The 21293-nt window shown below is 37.0% G+C and overlaps 1 protein-coding gene across 1 annotated transcript in view; it reads left to right on the plus strand.

The window, feature by feature from the left end:
• Positions 1-21293, plus strand: part of Mhcl (Myosin heavy chain-like) — a 719798-nt gene that overhangs the window by 677371 nt on the left and 21134 nt on the right. The window contains exon 35 of the mRNA XM_090414205.1: positions 16523-16690. Within this exon, the coding sequence (XP_090270331.1) occupies positions 16523-16690 (168 nt within the window). The remainder of the gene's footprint in view (positions 1-16522; positions 16691-21293) is intronic.

Below are 21293 nucleotides of genomic sequence, written 5' to 3' on the forward strand. Positions count from 1 at the left end.
TACTTGTCCTGGAGCAGATTGTGGTACAGACCATCAGCTGGTAAGAGCCAAAGTAAGACTAAGACTCCGAAAACTTCCAGATCAGGCACATTCCACTAAATTGGATGTTAGAGTAATTCCTAGTGGGTTGGTTCACAGAAGAAACATCAACTCGGTTGGATGATTTTTTTTGGAGAGCAATGAGGAAATCTCACCAGAAATGCTTTGGGAGGGAGTCAAGATGATAATACAGGATACAGCAAAGATGTATCTCGGTCCAATAAGAAAACCAAGAGACCCATCGATATCAGATTCAACATGGGAACTAATCAAAAGAAGGCAGTTGGAAAAACAAAGAGACACAGGGACCAAAGAATACAAGAGATTACATAGAGAAATCAGAAGAGCCATCAAGTGGGACAAGGAAAAAGTTCTATACTAATAAATGTGAAGAAATAGAGTTCCAGATGAGAAGGCATAATTATAAAAGTATGTTTTATTTAGTTCGTGACTTAAAGCACAAGTTTAAGCCTAAATTGAATGTCATCAAAGACAGGAATGGATCATTACTAACAGAAGAGTTGAAAATCAAAAACAGATGGAAAGAATACTGTGAGGAACTGTAGAGTAGAGTGGATAAAGAAAATGTGGAGTCCTCCCACCAATAAAATTTTGATTTGGAACCTCCCCCACTTAGGCATGAAGTTGAAAGAGCAGTTAAGCAGCTCAACAGCAATAAGGCCCCAGGTGCAGATGAAATCCCAGCATAGTTAATTAAGGCCACAGGGGATGGAGGGATAAGAGTGTTTCATAGATTGATTACAAGGATATGGGAGACAGGATCATGGCCTAGAGACTGGAAGAAGTCAGTTTTCATACCACTACACAAGAAAGGTGATATGAAGGCATGCAAGAATTATAGAACTATTAGTTTGATATCTCATGCAAGCAAAATTTTATTAAAGATCATGCTAAATAGGATTGAGGCCAAAGTTGAGGCAGAGATGCCTGAGGAACAAGCAGGTTTTAGGAAAGGTAGGGGCACCAGAGATCAGATCATTTGCCTTAGACAGATCATAGAAAAATATAAAGAATTCAGACTCATTCTGGTAATGTGTTTCTTAGACTACTCTAAAGCTATTGACTGTGTTGAGCATGTGAAACTGTGGGAAGTAATGAAAGAATGGGTTTTCCTCAACACACTATCGGGTTGATAGCTAACTTGTATAAGGAACGAGAAGCCACAGTAAGAACAGGTGTTGGATTGATTAACTGGCTTCAAGTTGGAAAAGGAGTTAGACAAGGGTGTTTACTTTCTCCTCACTTGTTTAGTATGTTTAGTATATATGCAGAGGACATCATGCGTGAAGCATTGGATGAGCTCAGGACAGGAATTAGGATAGGAGGTAGATTTGATCATTAATCTGAGGTATGCTTATGATAAGTACTCCTTTGTAATGGCATGGAAGAACTAGGACTAATTCTTAACAAAGTTAACAAGATCACTAATAACAGAGGACTTCAACTCAATTCTAGCAAGACAAAGATCACGGTTCTCAAAGGAAAAACAAACAGAGAAGCTCTTGAGAAACAAGTGTACCTTAATGGAGAAAGAATTGAGGAAGTCAGCAAGTTTGAGTACCTGGGATCCATTATTAATGTGAAGAATTGCTGTTCAGAAGATGTCAGAAAAAGGTTAGGAATGGCTAAAACAGCAGTCAGAGACCTGTCTAAAATCTGGAAGGATGGATCTATCTCCATGGGAACAAAGTTGAGGATTTTAGATGCAGTTGTTTTTCCAATAGCGACTTATGGATGCAAGACTTGGAACCTAAAGGGTTGTTGAGGATATCATATACTGAAAGGCATACAAATGAATGGGTGTTAGAAAAGATTAGTAGAACTTTAGGGCTCCTTAAGGATATTGACAGAAGAAAGTTATAATATTTTGGACACATAGAAAGGATGGAAGGAGGACTTCTCAGAACAGTAATAGAAGGTAAAGTTCCTAGAAAAAGAGGCAGGGGTAGACCATCAATGAGATGGATGGATGGCATGTGTGGAGTGACTGATCTTCAGAGAGTTGAGGCTGCCAGAAAAGCAAACAACAGGACTACATGGTGAGGCCTAGTGTGGAACATCACCGAGCATCGGAGTGACCATACGGCATCTGTAGATGTCCAGTGAACATAGAGAGAGAACTTTATATAAATCGCAAAAATCAAATCCAACTAAATATTGCGTCCATGATCCCCTTTCTGCTGCTTGCGTCTTCTACAAATACTTCTATGGCAGCTGTTCATCAGAATTAGCATCAATAATACCCCTACTCGCTCTGTCAAATCATTTCAAATATGTGTGGCAACTAACCAGCATCTCCAAACTCACAGAACAAATTTCTTCTCCTCTTCACTTCTGCTATCTTATGTATTTCACAAGGAATATAATCCACAGCTCCTCAAGATGCACAAGCTTTTCCTTGCCTCATCCAGGTACTAGTTTACTGCAGGTTGGCCAACTGTGGATGGGTTAAAAAAAAACAAAAAAAAAACATGACTGACTACAACATGGGTTGTAGCCAATTATATGAGAAGGTTTGTCTGGGAAATTTTTGAACTTTTTAAATAAAAATTTTCCTGTCTAATTTAGAAGCTATTCGGCCTTTGTCACCTTCAAAGTACTCTCCTCCACTTTGTACAACTGCTGCCAGTATTTTTTCCATCCTTTGAAACATTTCTGTAATGCTTCTTTCAGGATATTGCCATTTTGTTTGTTCAATAAAAAAAAAACTAGCGATTTTTTTTTCTGAAGCTACAAATTATAGGCCAGTATGTGTGACTGAGATTGTTAAGGTGTTATAGAAGGTGGGGAGGACTAGGATTCAGAAATTGATTTATTAGAGGGAGGTCATGTTTTAACATTCCGCTTAACGTAGTACAAGGTGACAAATACACTCGATAAAGGAGATGCATATATTCAGTGTTGTACTTGGATTTTTCAAAGGCCTTTGATAGATTGCCACACAACAAGCTAGTAGCTAAAGTCAAACAGATGGGATTAGGTGACAGACTAGTTGGTTGGATAGCTGATTAGCTGTCAGATAGATATCGTCATGTTGTGTATGGAGGAGTGGTATCCCAAAAGAGGAAGGTCACTAGTGGAGTATCACAGGGACCATCTGTTTTAGAATCATCATTGTTTAACCTGTATGCTAATGACATTGGGGTCAGCTTAACTGGAGACGTTCAGCTGTTTACTGATGATACAAAGTTGGGAAGAACTATGAAAAGTAAAGCAGATGTTGTGGCTAATTTAATGTTACATAGTTCCAGTCCTTGAAATTTGGTAGGCAAGGTTGGAATATAGAGTATACAATTAATGGAGAAATTTTGAAGAAGGTAGAAGAGATAAGATATCTGGGAGTGATGGTGGATAGAGACTTGAAGTCTAGGAGTCATATTGTTAAAATTATAGGAACATCATAATAGATTATGGCAATAATGAGGAGGACATTGACATGAAGAAGCAAAGATGTTATAGTTGCAATGAAGAGTATACAATTAATGGAGAAATTTTGAAGAAGGCAGAAGAGATAAGAGATCTGGGAGTGATGATGAACAGAGACTTGATAGGAGTCATTTCTAAAATTAACATCATAATAGACCATGGCAATAATGAGGATATCGACATGCAGAAGCAAAGATGTTACGGTTCCCTTGTATAAGGCTTCGATCAGGAAACACAGACTATGTGCAGAGTTGGTCACCCGGTTTTCAGGGGATAAAAACCAGGTGACCATTTGAACCCTCCTCCTCCAAGTGTATTGGAGAGGGTTCAAAGGAAGGTTTACAAAGTCACTGTCAGGGCTATAGAGTATCAGATATGAGGATATATTGAGGAAATGCAACTTGCAGAGCCTGATGAATAGAAGATGAAGAGGGATATCATTGAGACATAAGTTGGTGAGGAGTTGTTACCAAATTAATGTGGTGGAAATTTTTCATAGAGTAGAGGAGGCAAAGGTAGAACTAGAGAACATAATTGGAAGCTGTATAAGGAGGATGTGAACAGGGAAGTGAGAATCAGGTTCTTTGCATAGAGAGTAATTGGTGAGTGGAATGCATTGCCTGAAAGTGTGATGTGTGCAGAAACTGTGAATGGGTTTAAGGCAGAGCATAATTGTCTTTTCTGCATGAGAGAGAGAGAGAGAGTATGAACCTCTTTTGATGAGTCCTTTGACTCCATGAAGATAGATGTTAATAATAATAATCTCTTTAGAGAACTGCAACTATTTTAACGTGCCATAGTTATGTAATCAATAAACACTTTAACCTTTTTTTGGTTTTTTAACAAGCCAATATGGCATATTATTATTTATTAAGTCATTGGTAATTTTGTGAATGTACCACATGGAATCTTTATGAAGCTATGTGTATGTTGAGCTGATCCACAGTTGTGTGGATGACTGAACAATAGAAAAAATAACTTGCCACAGTTATCTCAAATATGAATTATAGAGAAAATATGGTAATATAATACATGGATATCAATTAAAGAAAATGGTATTATCTTTGATGAACAGCACAGATTTGCTAACGGGAGGTCATGTTTTAGTAAACTATTAAACAGAAAGGTGACAATAGCATTGAACATGGGAGATGAATATACAATAGTATACTTAGACTTTGCAAAGGCTTTTGATAGATTACTGCAAGATAAGTTGATAGTCAAACTAGAGCAGATGGGGTTGGATATTAGACTAGTGCATTGGACTGGAGATTGAATGTCTAATAGGTATCAACAAGCTGTGTATGGAGAGCAATATCCCGGAAGAGGAAAGTCACTAGTTGTGTGCCTAGGGATCTGTTTTATGGTCATTGCTGTTTAATCTGTATGTTAATGATATTGGGTAAGATTTGAATGGGATATACAGTTGTTTACAGATGATGCAAAGGTGGAATGAACTATGAGGAGTAGAACAGATGTTGTGGCCTTCAAAGGAGACTTGAATAGACTGCATGAATGGGTACAGAAGTGGGGATGCCAGTTCAATGTTACAAAATGTTAAGTTTTAAAATTTGGAAAACAAGGATGGGATGTAGAATTCACACTTGATGGGGAGTATATTGTTGGTGGCGGAGGAAATAAGAGAACTTGGGGGTGATGGTGGATAAGGATCTAAAATTTAGAGGACACATTGACAAAATTGTGAATACAACAGAAATTCTTGCAATGATGCAGAGGACACTGACTTGTAGAAGCAAGGAGATTCTGGTTCCATTGTATAAGGCTATGATTAGGCCACATTTGGATACAGTAAAAAGTGCCTTAACAGACAAAAATATAAGAAAACAAAGTTTGCGCTTGAAAATATCTTCAGGACTGATGTAAGGTAGTGCAACTCCGAGGAAGGTGGAACAAGCTCTCATCACTCCTTGTCTCAGTATCTCCCATAATGCAATGCACATCTCCTTGCAGACATGTATACTGCTATGCATTAAGGGAAGGGCCACTACCCAGACCGGTTTCAACCTTTAGTGAGGTCTCGTCAGTGGGAGGCAGACCCAAACATGGAGATACTAAGGCAGAAGCAATAGGAGAGGTCATATTTACCTATAAAAGTTGCCAACAGGTGTTTTCTGGTGTTGCACTACCTTACCTCAGTTCTGAAGATATTTTCAGGTGCAAACTTTATTTGCTTACACTTGGATAAAGGATTAAACTAAATTTATTATAGTCTAACCAAGTGAAAAATAAACTTCCAACATCTTTCTCTAAATCCAGAGTAATTCAATAATAAGGTGGTACACCTGTTGGCAGCTCCTATAGGTAAATATGACCTCTTGTAAAATCTTTCTCTCTTATCTTATTCTTATTATTTTACTCTATATTTAGTCTATATTCTCTTATATTTACCTCTTGGTTATTCTTAATTATACTAAAGCTTTATCTTCAGTCTTAATTCTCTTAACTTCAGTATCTCTCTTGGCCGATCTATACTTACAAGAACTATGCTAGTGGTTTGTGGGACAAAGGAATTACTAATGGCGGATACCTATTCCTTTGTCTCACACTGGTTCTAATTCCTTTTTCGGATTCAGGGAAAATTTATTTTTCACTGCGCCACCCCAAATCCTAGATTAACAGATAGTGTAGAATCGAGGAACAAGAAAACACAGTTTAGCATACAATCTTATGTTACTAAGAGTTACGGTTGCAGTCATAGCCTCTCTATAAATCAATCTCCCGCTGTGGTCTGTAATTTATGAGCAAGTGCAACAGAGAAGAAAATCAGGCAAGTCATCAGTTAAACAAAACATTTAATTCAATTGAAACATTATACATTCTATGAATTCACTCTTAATAAGTAATCTGCAATTGCTAATGAATGAGCACTAATTTACTTAGATTCTCAATATCTATCTTAGCATGCATGACAAAGAACCTCAGTTAATGCTTACAATTTACACTTGAAAAATCACACTTATTCATTAATGCTAAGGATAATTATTAGTTGAATTACTGAACTAGCTTCATGTGTTCTTATACAATTTCTTCTCACAAAATTCTCATAACCTTTTCTATCATTAAAAGACAATTCTAAGGCACCACATGCTCTTAATTAATTTACTTAACAAAATACTCAAAATTCTCGTTATTACTTTATCATTCAAAGAAAACTTTCTCTAAAGTCCTTCCTAAAGTTTACATAAATTCTTCTAATACACATGTACGCATAATAAAACATGGATCGTACGTTACCAATTGCTGGGGAATCATCTGGCCACTTTACATATCTCTTCTGGACAATTACTTTCGACCCCACGTTCCTTCAGCTTTCGCTGAGGTATTCTTCAAGGTTTCAATCTGCACTTACTTCTGCTGCCGAAAATAGGTAGACGTTGTTCCTTGGTGAACTCGTTCAACATCATAACGACATCTCCATAAGCATCGATGAATACCTTCTGCTGGGCTGGTCGCTGACCGGTAATTTGTTGGGAAATCTACGGCAAAGTTGCTCCGTCATTGTCTCGAATCTGCGGGGAATGAGGGGACGCCACGAGGAGGCTACATACATATCGACAAGACCGCCCAAAAACTCCGGAGTGCAACTCCACACGAGCAAAAGTAAAAGCTCCGCCTAAAGAACCAGTAGCACAAGAGCACAAGAGAGCTTCCTCGGCTTTGCATGACTTTTTAAATTGCACGCCACATATTCACTCCACGTCATCAATTACTCCTCCCATTTTCTCAGCGTCACCTCACGTCACCCAGCACTGCATGCCACACATGGAAATCTTAGCGTACTCTTCTGTGTGTATGAGTGGGGGGGGGGGGGGGGGCTATTTGCTTACGAAAAGGTGCACCTGTACTCTATGATGCACGTGTTTCGATTCCGGCCATTTCTATTTAATCGGATTATCTCTTTCACCCAGCAATCTATAAGTACTTACACTTAAGCAGTTTAGCAATTCACAATACTCCATAATATCACATATTAAATGAAGGATTCTCAGCTTAGTAATATTTTAGTGAAATTTACAAGAGTCTAGCATATTCTGGTACATCAATTACATCAATAATTGATTCAAATTTGCAAGCCCATGTTTAGTTTGAAGGAAACGTAAATTAATTTAATTTTTGTTTAATTCAGAACTTAACACTCTCCTATTGCTTCTGCCTTAGTATCTCCACGTTTGGGTCTGCCTCCGACTGACGAGACCTCAATAAAGGTTGAAACAGGCAGCGGCCCTTCCCTTAATTCATAACAGTATACATATCCACAAGGAGATGTCCTTTGCATTATGGGAGATACTGAGACAAGGAGTGATGAGAGCTTGGTCCACCTTGCTCAGAGTTGCCTGGTGTTGCACTACCTTGCCTCAGTCCTGAAGATATTTTCAGGCCCAAACTTTGTTTGCTTACACTTGGATAAAGGATTAAACTAAATTTATTATAGTCTAACCAAGTGAAAAATAAACTTCCAACAAAAATATAAGATCTGATAATGTTGGAGTTTTGTCAGATAACAGATTAATTTGGGGGAAAATTGTTGATCAGAAGTTAATAATAGTGTACCTTTTTCATGTATGAGGGTGGTCTGAAAAGTTCTCAGCCTGACAATGAAAAAATTAATTTATAATTTCAAAATTACTTTTATTTTTCAACATAATCTCACTTAAGACTAATACATTTATTCCAGCAATGCTCCAGCTCCATTATCCCATCCCTGTAGTGGTTCTCATATGATCTGCAAAATATCCCTCTATAGCTGCAATCACTTCTTCATTCAAAGAAAAATGCTGACCAGCGAGGAAGAGTTTTAGTTTTGGGAAGAGACAGAAGTCAGAGGGAGCCATATCTGGGGAATAGGGTGGATGTTCCAACAATTCATAATGCAGATCCCTTAATTTTCCCATTGCCAAAACTCCTTTGTGGTCCGGTGCATTTTCTTGATGAAAGATGATTTTTTTTCTTCTTTCTTTTTTCTTCACGAATTTTTTCATCTAGTCTGGATTAAAAGATCAGAATAATATTCTCCGGTTAATGTTTTACCGTTTTCAAGATAATTAATAAACAAAATGCCTTTAACATCCCAAAACACCAATGTCATAACCTTTCCTGCTGATGGAACCGACTTTATCTTCTTTGGCACTGAACAACTGCTTCTGTCCACTCTTTTGACTACTGTTTGGATTCTGGTGTGTAATGGTGAATCCAAGCGTCATCCATAGTAATAAATCGACACACAAAATCAGTTTTATTTTTTGTTAAAATGCTCCAAGCACTGTTCAGAGATTTTTATGCGAGTGCGTTTTTGATCTGCTGTGAGCAAGCGTGGCACCCATCTTGTGCAAAACTTTTTCATTTGCAATTCTTCATGCAAAATATATCCTACATTCTTTTGAAATGCCTATAGTCTCAGCAATTTCATGCACTTTGACTCGCCGGTCATCCAATATTATATTGTGCACTTGATCAATGATTTCTGGTGTCGTTACACTTTTATGGACGTCCTTCACGAGGATCATCTTCAAGGCTGGTACAGCCATGTTTAAACTCGGCAGCCCATTTCTTCATTATCAAAAACAAAGGAGAAGAGTGCCCATAAACTTTTATGAACTTCGAATGAATTTCTTTTTGAATTTTATAACTGCACGATACTCAATTTTATCCATTTCAAGGGATAAAGACGACACTTTTGTTTCAGACAGCTGTATAAAACAAACTACTTAATAGAATGACTTGCAATTTCACATGGATGCTTATGACAGATGTACCAACTTAGAAAAAAAATTCTTGCCGATAGTGTTGCGATCTATGGTTGAGGCCGAGAACTTTTCAGACCACCTTAGTAGTACTTCAGGAATTTGGTGATGATATATACTGTTCAACCACTGGCTGCACAGTGCCAAGAAGAGTCAGTTCATGTTGAAGGGGAGAAAGTAATAAAGCAATGTATGAATTCATCACGAACATGCGAAATCACATACTTTATACGTAAAATTTTCCGACTGTTGTACAAGCAAAATAGTTACTGCTTTAAAACTAGAATTTTCATAAAAGAAAAGCTAATTTGCTTATGTATCATTGATTGCCCTATTATTGGAATGGATTCGCCTTCTGCCATGTGCAGAAGTGTCGAGGGGTCTCGCATCTGTGGTCGGAGAGTACACACACACACACACACTATGTTGACAAAAGTATTTGGATGCCTAGTTGTGATCAAAAAATGTGTTAATATTACATTTCTAGTACTGAATTAGTCTGAATGACAGCAGCTACCCTTTTGGCCTTACTTTCAACCAATTTCTGATACTTGCAACAGGAAGATCTTTTCATTCCTTGTGCAAAGCTACCCCAATTCCTGATGCTGATGTAGTGAATTTGACATTCTAATTCATTCCAAAAATGTTCGGTGGGGTTGATGTCTGGACTCTGAATCAGCCAGTCCAACATTTCAACATTGTTTTGTAGAAACCAGTCTTGGGCACACAGTTTAGTATGGCATGGAGCATCATCATGCAGATATATGCAAGGATCACTGCTGAAGTACTACCACAGCATCAGAAGCATGAAATTTTCCAGGATGTCTAGGTTTTGACATTGGACACGTCCCATCCAACTGAACCGCCCCCCCCCCCCCACCACCACCACCACCATACGTTTACCAAATCTCCACTAAACTTGACAGTTGGAATGATGCAGCCTTGCTAACCTGCTGGTAATCTCCAGATCCAAACACTATCAGAGTAAAACATGATTCATCGTTCCACACAACCCTTTTTCAATCATTTACATTTCATACCAGTCCAGGAATGGTATGAAAAACATTAGTCAAAAACATCATTTGGCATTGGGGGATGATGTGTGACTTGTTCCCAGCAGCTTTTCCAAGTAACCTAAGGCATGCAACTCTCTGCAAACAGTTTAAGTGCTTACAGATGCCCCTGCAGCATTTTCCAGGTTGACTGTGAGGTTCACAGTCAACCTTGAACATTCTAAGAGAAAGCTCGTTGATCTCGGTCATTGAGTGTCGGTGGCCTCCCAAGATGTTGCCTGCTATGGTAGCATCATCAACTTTCCATCTATGAATGATATAAGCAATCATGGATTTTGGTATATTGAGATGGGTAGCAATGTCACAGACAGAAAGACCACTGACATGATGCCCAATTACCATCCCATGTTGGTGATCTATCAGTTCAGCAGAACATGGCATCTTGACATTGAGTACGGTGCAAAACATGCATCCTACCTTATATTACCAGACTTACACAGACACTCCCTGAATATTTGCTTGTGGTAGGATCTGAAATTTGCATGGCACATAAGGTGTCCAAATACTTTTGTCAGCATAGTGTATATGTAAATATGCCCTTTAACTGTTTTCAAACTGTTTATTGAATTCCATTTAACAGACATTTATTCAATTTTTTTAAGACTTTTTTTTTTTTCAATAAAATGTCAGAAAAAAATTGTCCAATATAGGTTGTCATAATCAACAGGGGCATAAGAAACTGCAAGGGAATGATATTAGAGCATGTCGGAAATGGTTAAAGGTGATTAAAGAAAGCAGTATCAGATGTATGTGCCTTGACATATTTTTTTAATATGAGTCTTGCACTTGGTCAAGGCCCTAAAGAGTGGAAGGAGGGCAAGATTGTGCCACTTCATAAAGGAGGTGATCGAACTCAAGCATCAAACTATAGGCCTATCTGTGTGTCAGGTGTTGTGGTTAAGTTGTTGGAGAAGATTGTGAGAACTAGGATCCAGAGTTGGGTTGACAACAATGGTATAATCTTTGATGGACGGCATGGATTTGCTAAAGGGAGGTCGTGTTTTAGTAATCTACTTACTTATTACAATAAAGTGACTGCTTCCTTGGACAGAGGAGAAGGATACACAGTAATATACTTGGATTTCACAAACGCTTTTGATAGAGTACCTCATGATAAGTTGACAGTCAAACTAGAGCAGATGGGGTTGGATATTAGATTAGTGCATTGGATTGGAGACTGGCTATCTGATAGGTATCAACAAGTTGTGTATGGGGGTGCAATATCCAGGAAAAGGAAAGTCACTAGTGGAGTGCCTCAGGGATCTGTTTTAGGGCCATTACTATTTAACTTGTATATTAATGATATTGGCGAAGATTTGGATAGAGATATTCAGTTGTTTGCAGATGATGCAAAGTTGGGACGAACCATAAAGAGTAGTGAAGATGTTGTGGCCTTGCAAGAAGACTTGAATAAATTGAGTGATTGAGCAAGCAAATGGGGATGCGAGTTCAATGTTGCAAAATGTAAGGTTTTAAAATTTGGAAAACAAAGATGGGATGCAAAATTTATGCTTGGTGAGAATATATTGTTGGAAGTAGAGGAAATAAGAGATCTGGGAGTGATAGTGGATAAGGATCTAAAATTTAGGGGACACATCGCCAAAATTGTGAAGACAACACAAAGACTTCTGGGAATGATGAGGAGGACACTGACGTGTAGAAGTAGGGAGATTCTTGTTCCATTGTATAAGGCGTTGATTAGGCCACACATGGACTATTGTGCCCAGATTTGGTCACCTGGTTTTCAGAAGGATGAAGAGATGTTGGAAAGGGTGCAAAGGCGACTGACTAAGGTAGTTTCTGACCTCTGGAATGTCGAGTATGAGGAAAGATTGAAAAGATGTAATTTGCAGAGTCTAGTGGATAGGAGGAAGAGAGGAGATATGATAGAGACCTACAAGTTGGTAAGGGGTTGTTATAGGATCAATGGTGGAGAAGTTCTACAGAGAATAGTGGGAGATCAGGGGAGAACCAGAGGTCATACCTGGAAACTGTATAAAGAGGGTGTGAGTAGGGGAGTGAGAGGCAGGTTTTTTTCGTGCAGAGTTGTGAATGATTGGAATGCCTTGCCTGAGAGTGTGGTGTCTGCAAGGAGTTTCAATGTGTTTAAGACCCGGTATGATGAGATGTGTGTGAGATAAAAGGACCTCCTAGATGAGTCTTTGACTCCATGAGGTCTTGTTTAATAATAATAATAATAATGTATGCAACATCTGAAGGATAAATCAGATAGGAGTTAAACAAATGAGTAGCATCATTAAGCAGGAACTGCAAAAGAACAAAAGAAATATAATTGCTAAAATGAAGAGCCAAAAGACTTTGGTTCGGCAATGCAAAATTACATAAGTAAAGTAAATATTAGATCCAGCATTATTTCAAAGCTGTATGTTGAAACTATGAAAGTTTTGTAAAGTAAGTTGACCAGAGAGAGCTTATGGGAATATGCTCCCTGGCATTCATGAGTTGCTTTAGTATGGATAACTTAAAAGACATAGGTGCCACTCGACCATCTATATATTCACCTTTTATTAGTCCATTTTGATAAGGTTTCACTGACCTGATAACTGTTTCGAAGTGGTTGTTCTCTTCAGAAACCTTAACACGTTTGCTGCCATGCTACTTTGGCATAGTCTGTTCCTGTACGCCGAGCAATTTCACTTCTTCAAGGTCAGTACGGTAATCTCGTTGCTGGCAGTAAGTGTCATACGAGTATACTCATAGTAGGCTTGTGCAGAGCATATACCATCTATGAGTATACACAGTTTTTCTGCTAGCTCCACAAGCCAAACATTTTCACTTCTTCAAAGTCAGTACAGTAATCTCGTTGCTGGTGGTAAGCGTCATACGAGTATACTCGTAGCTGGCTTGTGTAGCTGATATACCAACTATGAGTATACTTGTAGTTGGCAGCGAACGTGTTAATAGACCAAAAACTTTTGTTCAGTACTAAGGAACTTGAAATATCAGAAAATGTATTTTTCGTAAGCGAACTCTCGGTCGGTGTGTAAAAGTAATTACTCAAATAAAGAGCCAAAAGGCTTCAGTTAAACAAAATCTTACATATTTTCACTACTTTTTTAGATCATAACCAGGCTGAATGTACATTTTTTGAAGCACAAATGTAAAAATATGAGAGCTTACTGAAAATAATAATAATTATGTTTTTGAACCAATTCAGAGTTAAGAGCAGTTTATATGCTTGACTCATTTATCAACCTTTACTATGGCACAGTATGACTTTTGCTGTTCTTGCACCAATAAGCCATAAACCAACCAGTCAGCCCATTTATCACATGCAGTTCAATGTTTCAAACATCTTGTAAGTTGTTGTTCACATGGTACATGTTTGATGTGTTGCAGGAATGGATAAGTGATTTCTCTTAGTTTCTCATGCTGTCATGCACACATACTAATTTCCTAGATTCCTTGAGGTGAAGTGATGATTAATCATTTTTGAGATAAGGCATCAGCATTGGGCAATCTATTTTATGGTTTTTACAGAGATATGGTGTAATGTCTCAGCAGAAATTTTTTGCAATTTTCACAATCTATCTAATCTATTTAAACCATCTTGCAAGAATAGTAAATTTTTGTAGATTCTGCAATACTTCTGAAAAAAGAGATTTTAAAAAGCTATGAATTATCTGAACTGGTTGGTGACTATGATGTCCATATTTTTGTGGTATAAAAGATTGTGTTTCAAAGTCACACCTTACAACCTTGTGTCTTTATTTTCTATGATTAGTGTGCGAAAAGATCAGAAGAGATACAAAATATACTGGGCATACTAGAAGTGAATAATAGGCTGGATGTTAATAAGATTAATATGACTGTGGAGTTAGATCCTAATAGGAAGCATCCCAAAGGAGAAGCACAAGAGTGGTGCTAAGATAGTTTTCCAGTTATAAACTGGACTGTATATTTGCATTTCTGGTTAGGGTGTTAGAAAGATAGGTTAAAGAATACAGAATTAGGTTGACATAGATTTTCTGTAATGATTAGCATGAATAAAGGGGAGGTCGAGTCTTAACAATTTACTTCAGTTTAATGATATTTTTTGTACTTTGCCGAAGCATTTGAGAAATTATCACGTTAGGTTGATGTACAGTTTGAGGGAGATGCAATGGATAATAGACTAGTGTGATATCTAGATGATTGTTTGAAAGATACCAGCAAGTTGAGTATGGTGGTGGGGGAGAGTAACTATTGGCATACACAGGAGCCAATACTATCATCTTATTAATTTCATTTTTCATTGTCATTTCATGCAGTTTCACTGAGAGATGTTCAGTTGAAGTTGGGGAAAGTTATAAGGACTAGTGCTGGTGTCATGTCTTTTCAAGAAGGGAAAAAAAAAAAAAAAAAAAAAAGAAATTCACATTTGATGTCTGTAGATGCCGTGTGGTCACTCCTGTACCTCACTGGGTTTCGAGAGTGAAGTCTTCTGCTAGAATAAGTGGTAGGGTCACAGATTCCCTTTCCACAGAGAGAGTAGGACAATCGCAAACATCCATGCCCATGGCAGGATTTGAACCCATGGCCTCTTGGCTGGCTGGAGAGCAGACATGCTAACCACTCAGCCAACCTCTTCAAGAAGGATTTTAAATAGGCATTTGATTGTGTTCACTTCAGAATCCAGAAGTGTGAAGGCTGTATACTATATTAGTCCAGGAGGTTGATAAGTTCTGATTTGAGTGATTGAACAATAGAGTCTTGACATTCAAAGGGCATTGCAAGCGTCACAAACACTCCACAGAATATTGCTGTTGTGGTAAAGAACACCATAGTCTGGGTTAGTTCATTCAAGGAATTGGTTACATCCACTGTATACAAGCCTTGATTGGACTACACCAGACTATTCTCTGCAAATTTGTCACATTTTCCACTATAATGAGAAAACTGAAGAGGGTCAGAGATGAGTAGCTAAATCAATATCTGCACTCTGGAATATTGGTGATAGGAATAGGTTGAGGAGGTTAATGAGAAGCTTATAACAAATTAATACAGAAGGAATTATACAGAGTTGGGGAAAGAGAGCAAGAGACTCTCCTTGGAAGGTTGCACTACTTCAATATAGAAGTAGTACTTGACAGTACTACTTCTATATTGAACAATGCATTGTTCTAGTGCAACCTTCCAAGGTTGCACTACTTCAATATAGAAGTAGTACTCAACAGTACTACTTCTATATTGAAGTCATCATCAGGAAAACATACATTATTATTATTTTAGGGCATCTTCATGGGGTTCGGAGACCCATCACAGGAGATCCAAATCAACCATTATACACAAAAATCCTATCATACGCTATAACAAATTAATACAGAAGGAATTATACAGAGTCGGGGAAAGAGAGCAAGAGACTCTCCTTGGAAGGTTGCACTAGAACAATGCATTTGAAGGAAATTACAAAGAATAGATTCTTTTTTACATGGAAAGAAATGAAAAAATCTAGTAATTTTCATAATCATTCATATTTTCATTTCTGTTAGATTTTAAAACAGATTAGAAAGAAAAATATTTAATGTCTAGATACTACAAAAACATTTATAGCCATAATCATTAAAAATGAATATTGAAAATCCTGAACTACTTGCATAATTAGAAAGATATTAGAATTCATGTATTATGCCTGTATTTCTTTATTTTTAGCACAATATAATTTTTAAAATCATGTTTTACGTGGAGAAAGGAAAAAAAAATTGTTTGGCCAGGTGAACATACACATACTGTATATATATATACTGACATGCGATTTGACCTGTCCTAAAATGACTTTTTTTTTTCCTTTAAAAGGAAATATCTTACTTTTTCCTTTAAACAACCCATTTTTCATCTCCAAGTGAGAAGAAATTGCATACATATAGGCTTTAAAAAAAAGTGTCTTTAAAAAAACATGAACAAATCAGAAAAAATTCTCCAACCTTGATATTTAAGATGGAAGAAGAAACATAACTCAAATACACCAGAATATGGTACTTATTAGATCTTCGCATAACATGTTTGTCAAAATTTATTAAATATTTACATTTAATGAAATGTTCGAAAAAAAAATATATATATAGTAAACACCCTATAACTTAAAAAAAAAAAAAAACTGGCATAGTTACATGTAAGATATTTCTTCCTCTAAAAAGTTGTGAATAACCTTAAATGTGCAGAGCACTAGTTATTTTTAATATTTTGGTGTTTTCTATGCAGCGGTTCTGACAGTGATAGCAGTTTTGATGTATCATCAGTACTAAACAGACAGCGTATGATGCCACTGCGACGCAATGATAGTTTATCTAGTGAAAATAGCCTCGAATTTGGAGCACGTCATTCAAGAGCATCTTCTTTTAGCCAGGATATCTCAGTATTGAGCAGTAGGTATGACTTGGTATAGGCATGCAGGCTTCTACCCAGGCATGTCTTTCACTTCTACTAATGCGTATTAATTGTGTTAAATTAGATATAATGTATAACTTCCACGGGTAATTAATTTAAGATTTGGATGTATAGTAATTTCAATTATCCAACCGCATCAGGAAGAGGACAATTTGTCAGTCAGATGAAGGGTTGGGTAATTGAAGGTATAGCTATATTGTGCTATACCAGAAGTCGGTTGACATGTGAACCCATTCAAGGGTAGGTTAATTGAATTTTTGTTCATTTGAAGGTTGGATAATTGAGAGCTCATTGTGTATGTTTAAGGAAAGTTAATAATAAGAAGAAGTGCACAATAGCTAAATATAAAAAAAGCAAAATAAACAAGAAAGGGAATTTGCTAATTTATATTATAATAAATTTAGTTTAATCCTTTATCCCAGTGAGAGCAAACAAAGTTTGCGCCTGAAAATGTCTTCAGGACTGAATATAGTGTTGTACTATCTTACCTGGGTAAGTAGTACAACACCAGGGCAACTTGTAGCAAAGGTGGAGCACGCTACCAACACTCCTATTCCAGTATCTCCCATAATGCAAAACACATCTCCTTGTGGATATGTATACTGCTATGCATTAAGGGATTGGCCACCAACTTTCGGGTGCAAACTTTGTTTGTTCTCACTGGGATAAAAGATTAAACTAAATTTATTATAGTCTAACCTAGTGAAAAATAAACTTTCAACATTTTTCTCTAAATCCAGAGTAATTTAATAAAAAAAAGGTGGCAAACCTTTTGGCAACTCCTATAGGTAAAGATGACCTTGCTACGGCTTCTGCCTGGCACCTCCAACTCTGGGCCTGGCTCCCACCGAAGAGACCTCAGTGAAGGTCGAAACTAGTCTGGGTAGTGGCCAATCCCTTGATGCATAAGTATACATATCCACAAGGAGATGTGTTTTGCATTATGGGAGATACTGGGATAGGAGTGTTGGTATCTTGCTCCACCTTTGCTACGAGTTGCCCTGGTGTTGTACTACTTACCCAGGTGAGATAAGATAGTACAACACTATATATTTTCAGGCACAAACTTTGTTTGCTCTCACTGGGATAAAGGATTAAACTAAATTTATTATAGTCTAACCTAGTGAAAAATAAACTTTCAACATCTTGCTAATTTATATGGTATGGTACTAAAGAGATCACTTCTGCATATTTACCTGGTCAATGTGTAACAGTATTCTTCAAGAAGTCTTAACTAGGGAGGGAAAAAAAAGTGAAAACAAGAAAAACTGAAGACACAAAAAAGTTATTGTTTAAAAAAAAAATCTAAAGTGTCTATCATGCATCCCATTGTTATGCATAGCTTTTAGATGGCCACTAGCATAGAAGAGGTCTGATTTACTACAGTGCTAATGGGAGACCTCCAAGTACCATGAAAGTGTATAACATTGCAAGGTTGTTTGAAAATCTGGAATAGGAAGTTATCAAAGTATGCTATTGAAGCTGATGATCAGTTTGCTTCATGGTATTCTGTGAAGACATGGGAGATAAGGCCTGATTTATCCTTGCATTTGTGGGTATCAATGAGATTTTCACTCTCTAGACTTTAAAACTTCTTCCAGTCATAAGATTTATGCAAGGTGATTTATACTAGCATACTTGAGAAAAAATAAGCTAGTGTGAGGCCAGATAGAGGATTCATATTCAAGTTTGGGAGATCTAGAAAAGGCTTATGACAAAGTGCCAAAAAAAATTGTTCAAAATGGTACAATTATATTAAATGAGATATTATACAGAGCAATATATACAGTCTGTGATTAATAAGTCAGCAGTTAGAACTGAAGAATGTACAGGAAAATGGTCTCCTCCTTCTTATCATCATATTTAGGAATAATGGAATATTTGATTTATTCAAATAAATTGGAAAATTGTTTGATGTAAAACTGAAGGCAAAACAAGGGTACATGTATTTCCACTATTATTCTATGTGGATCATGTTATGAAGGAAAGCAGCATTAAACCTGATATCAAAATTGGAGTTGGCAATCTCAGCTTCTTATTTTGAGGTTCTACTCTTAAATCCAATACAAGTTTTCAGCATTCCTTAACTAAATTGAATAATTGCCATAACAAATTTGGCATGAAAAGCAGCAATAAATATGAAACTATAAAAATATGGACGAATGTGAATAATATCAATTGCATCCTGAATGAAGGAAGAACCTATAGAACAAGTAAAATATTTCAGTGATTTAGCCTTATTAGTGAAGATGATCTTAATATGGAAATAGGGAACATAATATGCAGAGCTGGTATAGTGGGGAATCAACTGAATAAATTGATGGAATAAGATAAAAATTAGTCAAAAAATTAAATTAACTGTATATATAAGTTGAAACCAGTTTTAACTTAAAAATCTAAGATCTGGGTCAGAAATAGTTCATCAAAGATAAGTGACCACAAATATAAGAGATTTGAGAAAAATTAGGAGTGGGAACAGATAGCATTAATATCAGAATTAGATTAAAAATGAAGTCATTAGAAAGGAATAACATTGTTAGCATCCATGAATGTTAAACAAAATGGGAGGGAAGATTATCAAAACAGGGTATTTGATGGCAGGAAAAAGACCCAGAGAATACCAAGATCTAGGTAAATTGATATAGTTTGAAGTACCTTGAAAAACCAAAATATAAGATCTGACAATGTAGGAGTCCTGACAATTAATAAACTAACTGAATGGAAAATTGTCAATAGAAAATAATAATTGAAACTTATCATAGTATCCTGTACACCCCTTGAGGATACATATCAGATATTTGATGAGGAGGAGGATGTAAGGGAAGATAAAGTGAGATTGATCTCATACACAAAAGGTCAGAAGACCTATAATTATACACATCAGTACCATATTTGAAATGCAGGTGAGGATTCAGATAGAAGTTTATTAACTTTTTTTTTTTTTGAAGAGTTGTAGGTTGTATTTTGGAAATACTTCTTCCAATAGACTGTTCCAGAGAAAACAGGGGTAGATGAAATAAAACAGAAAGTAGAAAAGCAGGTTCAGTGTGTTTGCAGTTGCACAGTAAAGTGGTGCTGGGCAGCTATTGCTCTTGTAATAACAGGTGCAACAGAAAGTGGAGGAAGGATGGTTGCCAGTTCAGTGGAACAATGACTATTAAGATACCTGTAGAATAGACACAGAGCTGAAACACTGCATCTGTGTAATAGAGGTTGAAGTGAATCTCTAAGAGAGGGATCATCTAGGAACCAAATTGCTCTCCTCTGGACAGAGTCAAGGATTTTTAGAGTTTTAGGTGTTTCACCCCAAATATGAACAATATTCTAAGTATGGAGAGATTTGCAATTTGTATATTGTTAAGAGTTGGTTGGGTGTAAAATGACATCATGAATGAAAGAGAATGCCTAGTTTTTTGGATACCAAGGAAGTTATTGATGTGATGTGTTTGTACCAGGAGAGACTGGAGGTGAATCTTAGTCCAACAAAAGAGATCTGATCTTGTCTGTTGATTCGTGAATTGCTGAGGGTAATGGAATGTGAACTGAGATTTCTTTTGGAGAGAATAGGCAACATTGTGTTTTGGTGGCATTGAATGTGACCCATTGATGCTTGGGATATCTGAGGTTTGTCAAATGGGTAGGATGAATAAAGAGTATTATCTGCAAAGCTGTAGATAGGATTAGTGGTGATTAAGAGTAGGTCATTTATGTACATGAGAATGAGAGCCTTGAGGCACTTCAGCATTGGTGGTGAAGCACAAAGAGAGGGAGCCATCTGCTATGACTTGCAGAGAACAACCAGAGAGAAAGCTGTCTACCCAATTACAGGGGATGGCAGGAGACCAAAGAATGATGATTTGTTTAACAGGCCTCGATGCCAAACATGGTCAAAAACTCTGGGAATGTCAAGAGCAAGAGCACAAGTTTTGCCGAACCTTACCATTACACATGTCCAGTGGTGAGTGATGTAAGTTAAGAGGTGATCTTGAATGGTGGAATCCATACTGGTTGCTGATTAATTAATGGGTCCCTATGTAGTAAATTTGGCTATTGATGACTGTCTCCATTATTTTGGAGAGGACTGAGGTGATGGCATTTAGTCAGTAGTTTGATGGTAGATATTTATCTCCCTTTTTTTCAGAATAGGCTAAATTGCCTCCATGCATTGGAATACAGAGGATGATCGGTTAACAAACATAATCCGTTCAAAGACGATGTTCACTACCCGAATTGTTCATTAACCGATCATCAGTTTACCATAGATTTTTATGGGAATTTGATTAATTCGTTATGGAGACCCAAAAAAAATAAAAACTACTGTAGACCTATTCAAGCCATACTGCCTAGCAACATCAGACATCTTCTGCCCACTCTCTACCTTGGCTATTATCTCTTGCTTGGGTTCTATGGTGAGCACAGTTCTTGACACTCCACTCTTTTTAGGCCCCATAATATTATCAGTTTTTTTTTTTTTTTAAATAAAAAGTTCAGAAAAGTACTTACAAAAATTCAGAGAACAGAAATCAACTAGCACACAAAAAGGTTATGTATACAGCTGTCAAAGTCTCTTTCCAGAAACTGTTCA

Source organism: Typopeltis vanoorti, chromosome 24, assembly GCF_054136105.1.
Source record: "Typopeltis vanoorti isolate ZY-2024b chromosome 24, IOZ_Tvanoo_1.0, whole genome shotgun sequence".
Classification (NCBI taxonomy): Eukaryota; Metazoa; Arthropoda; class Arachnida; order Uropygi; family Thelyphonidae; genus Typopeltis; species Typopeltis vanoorti.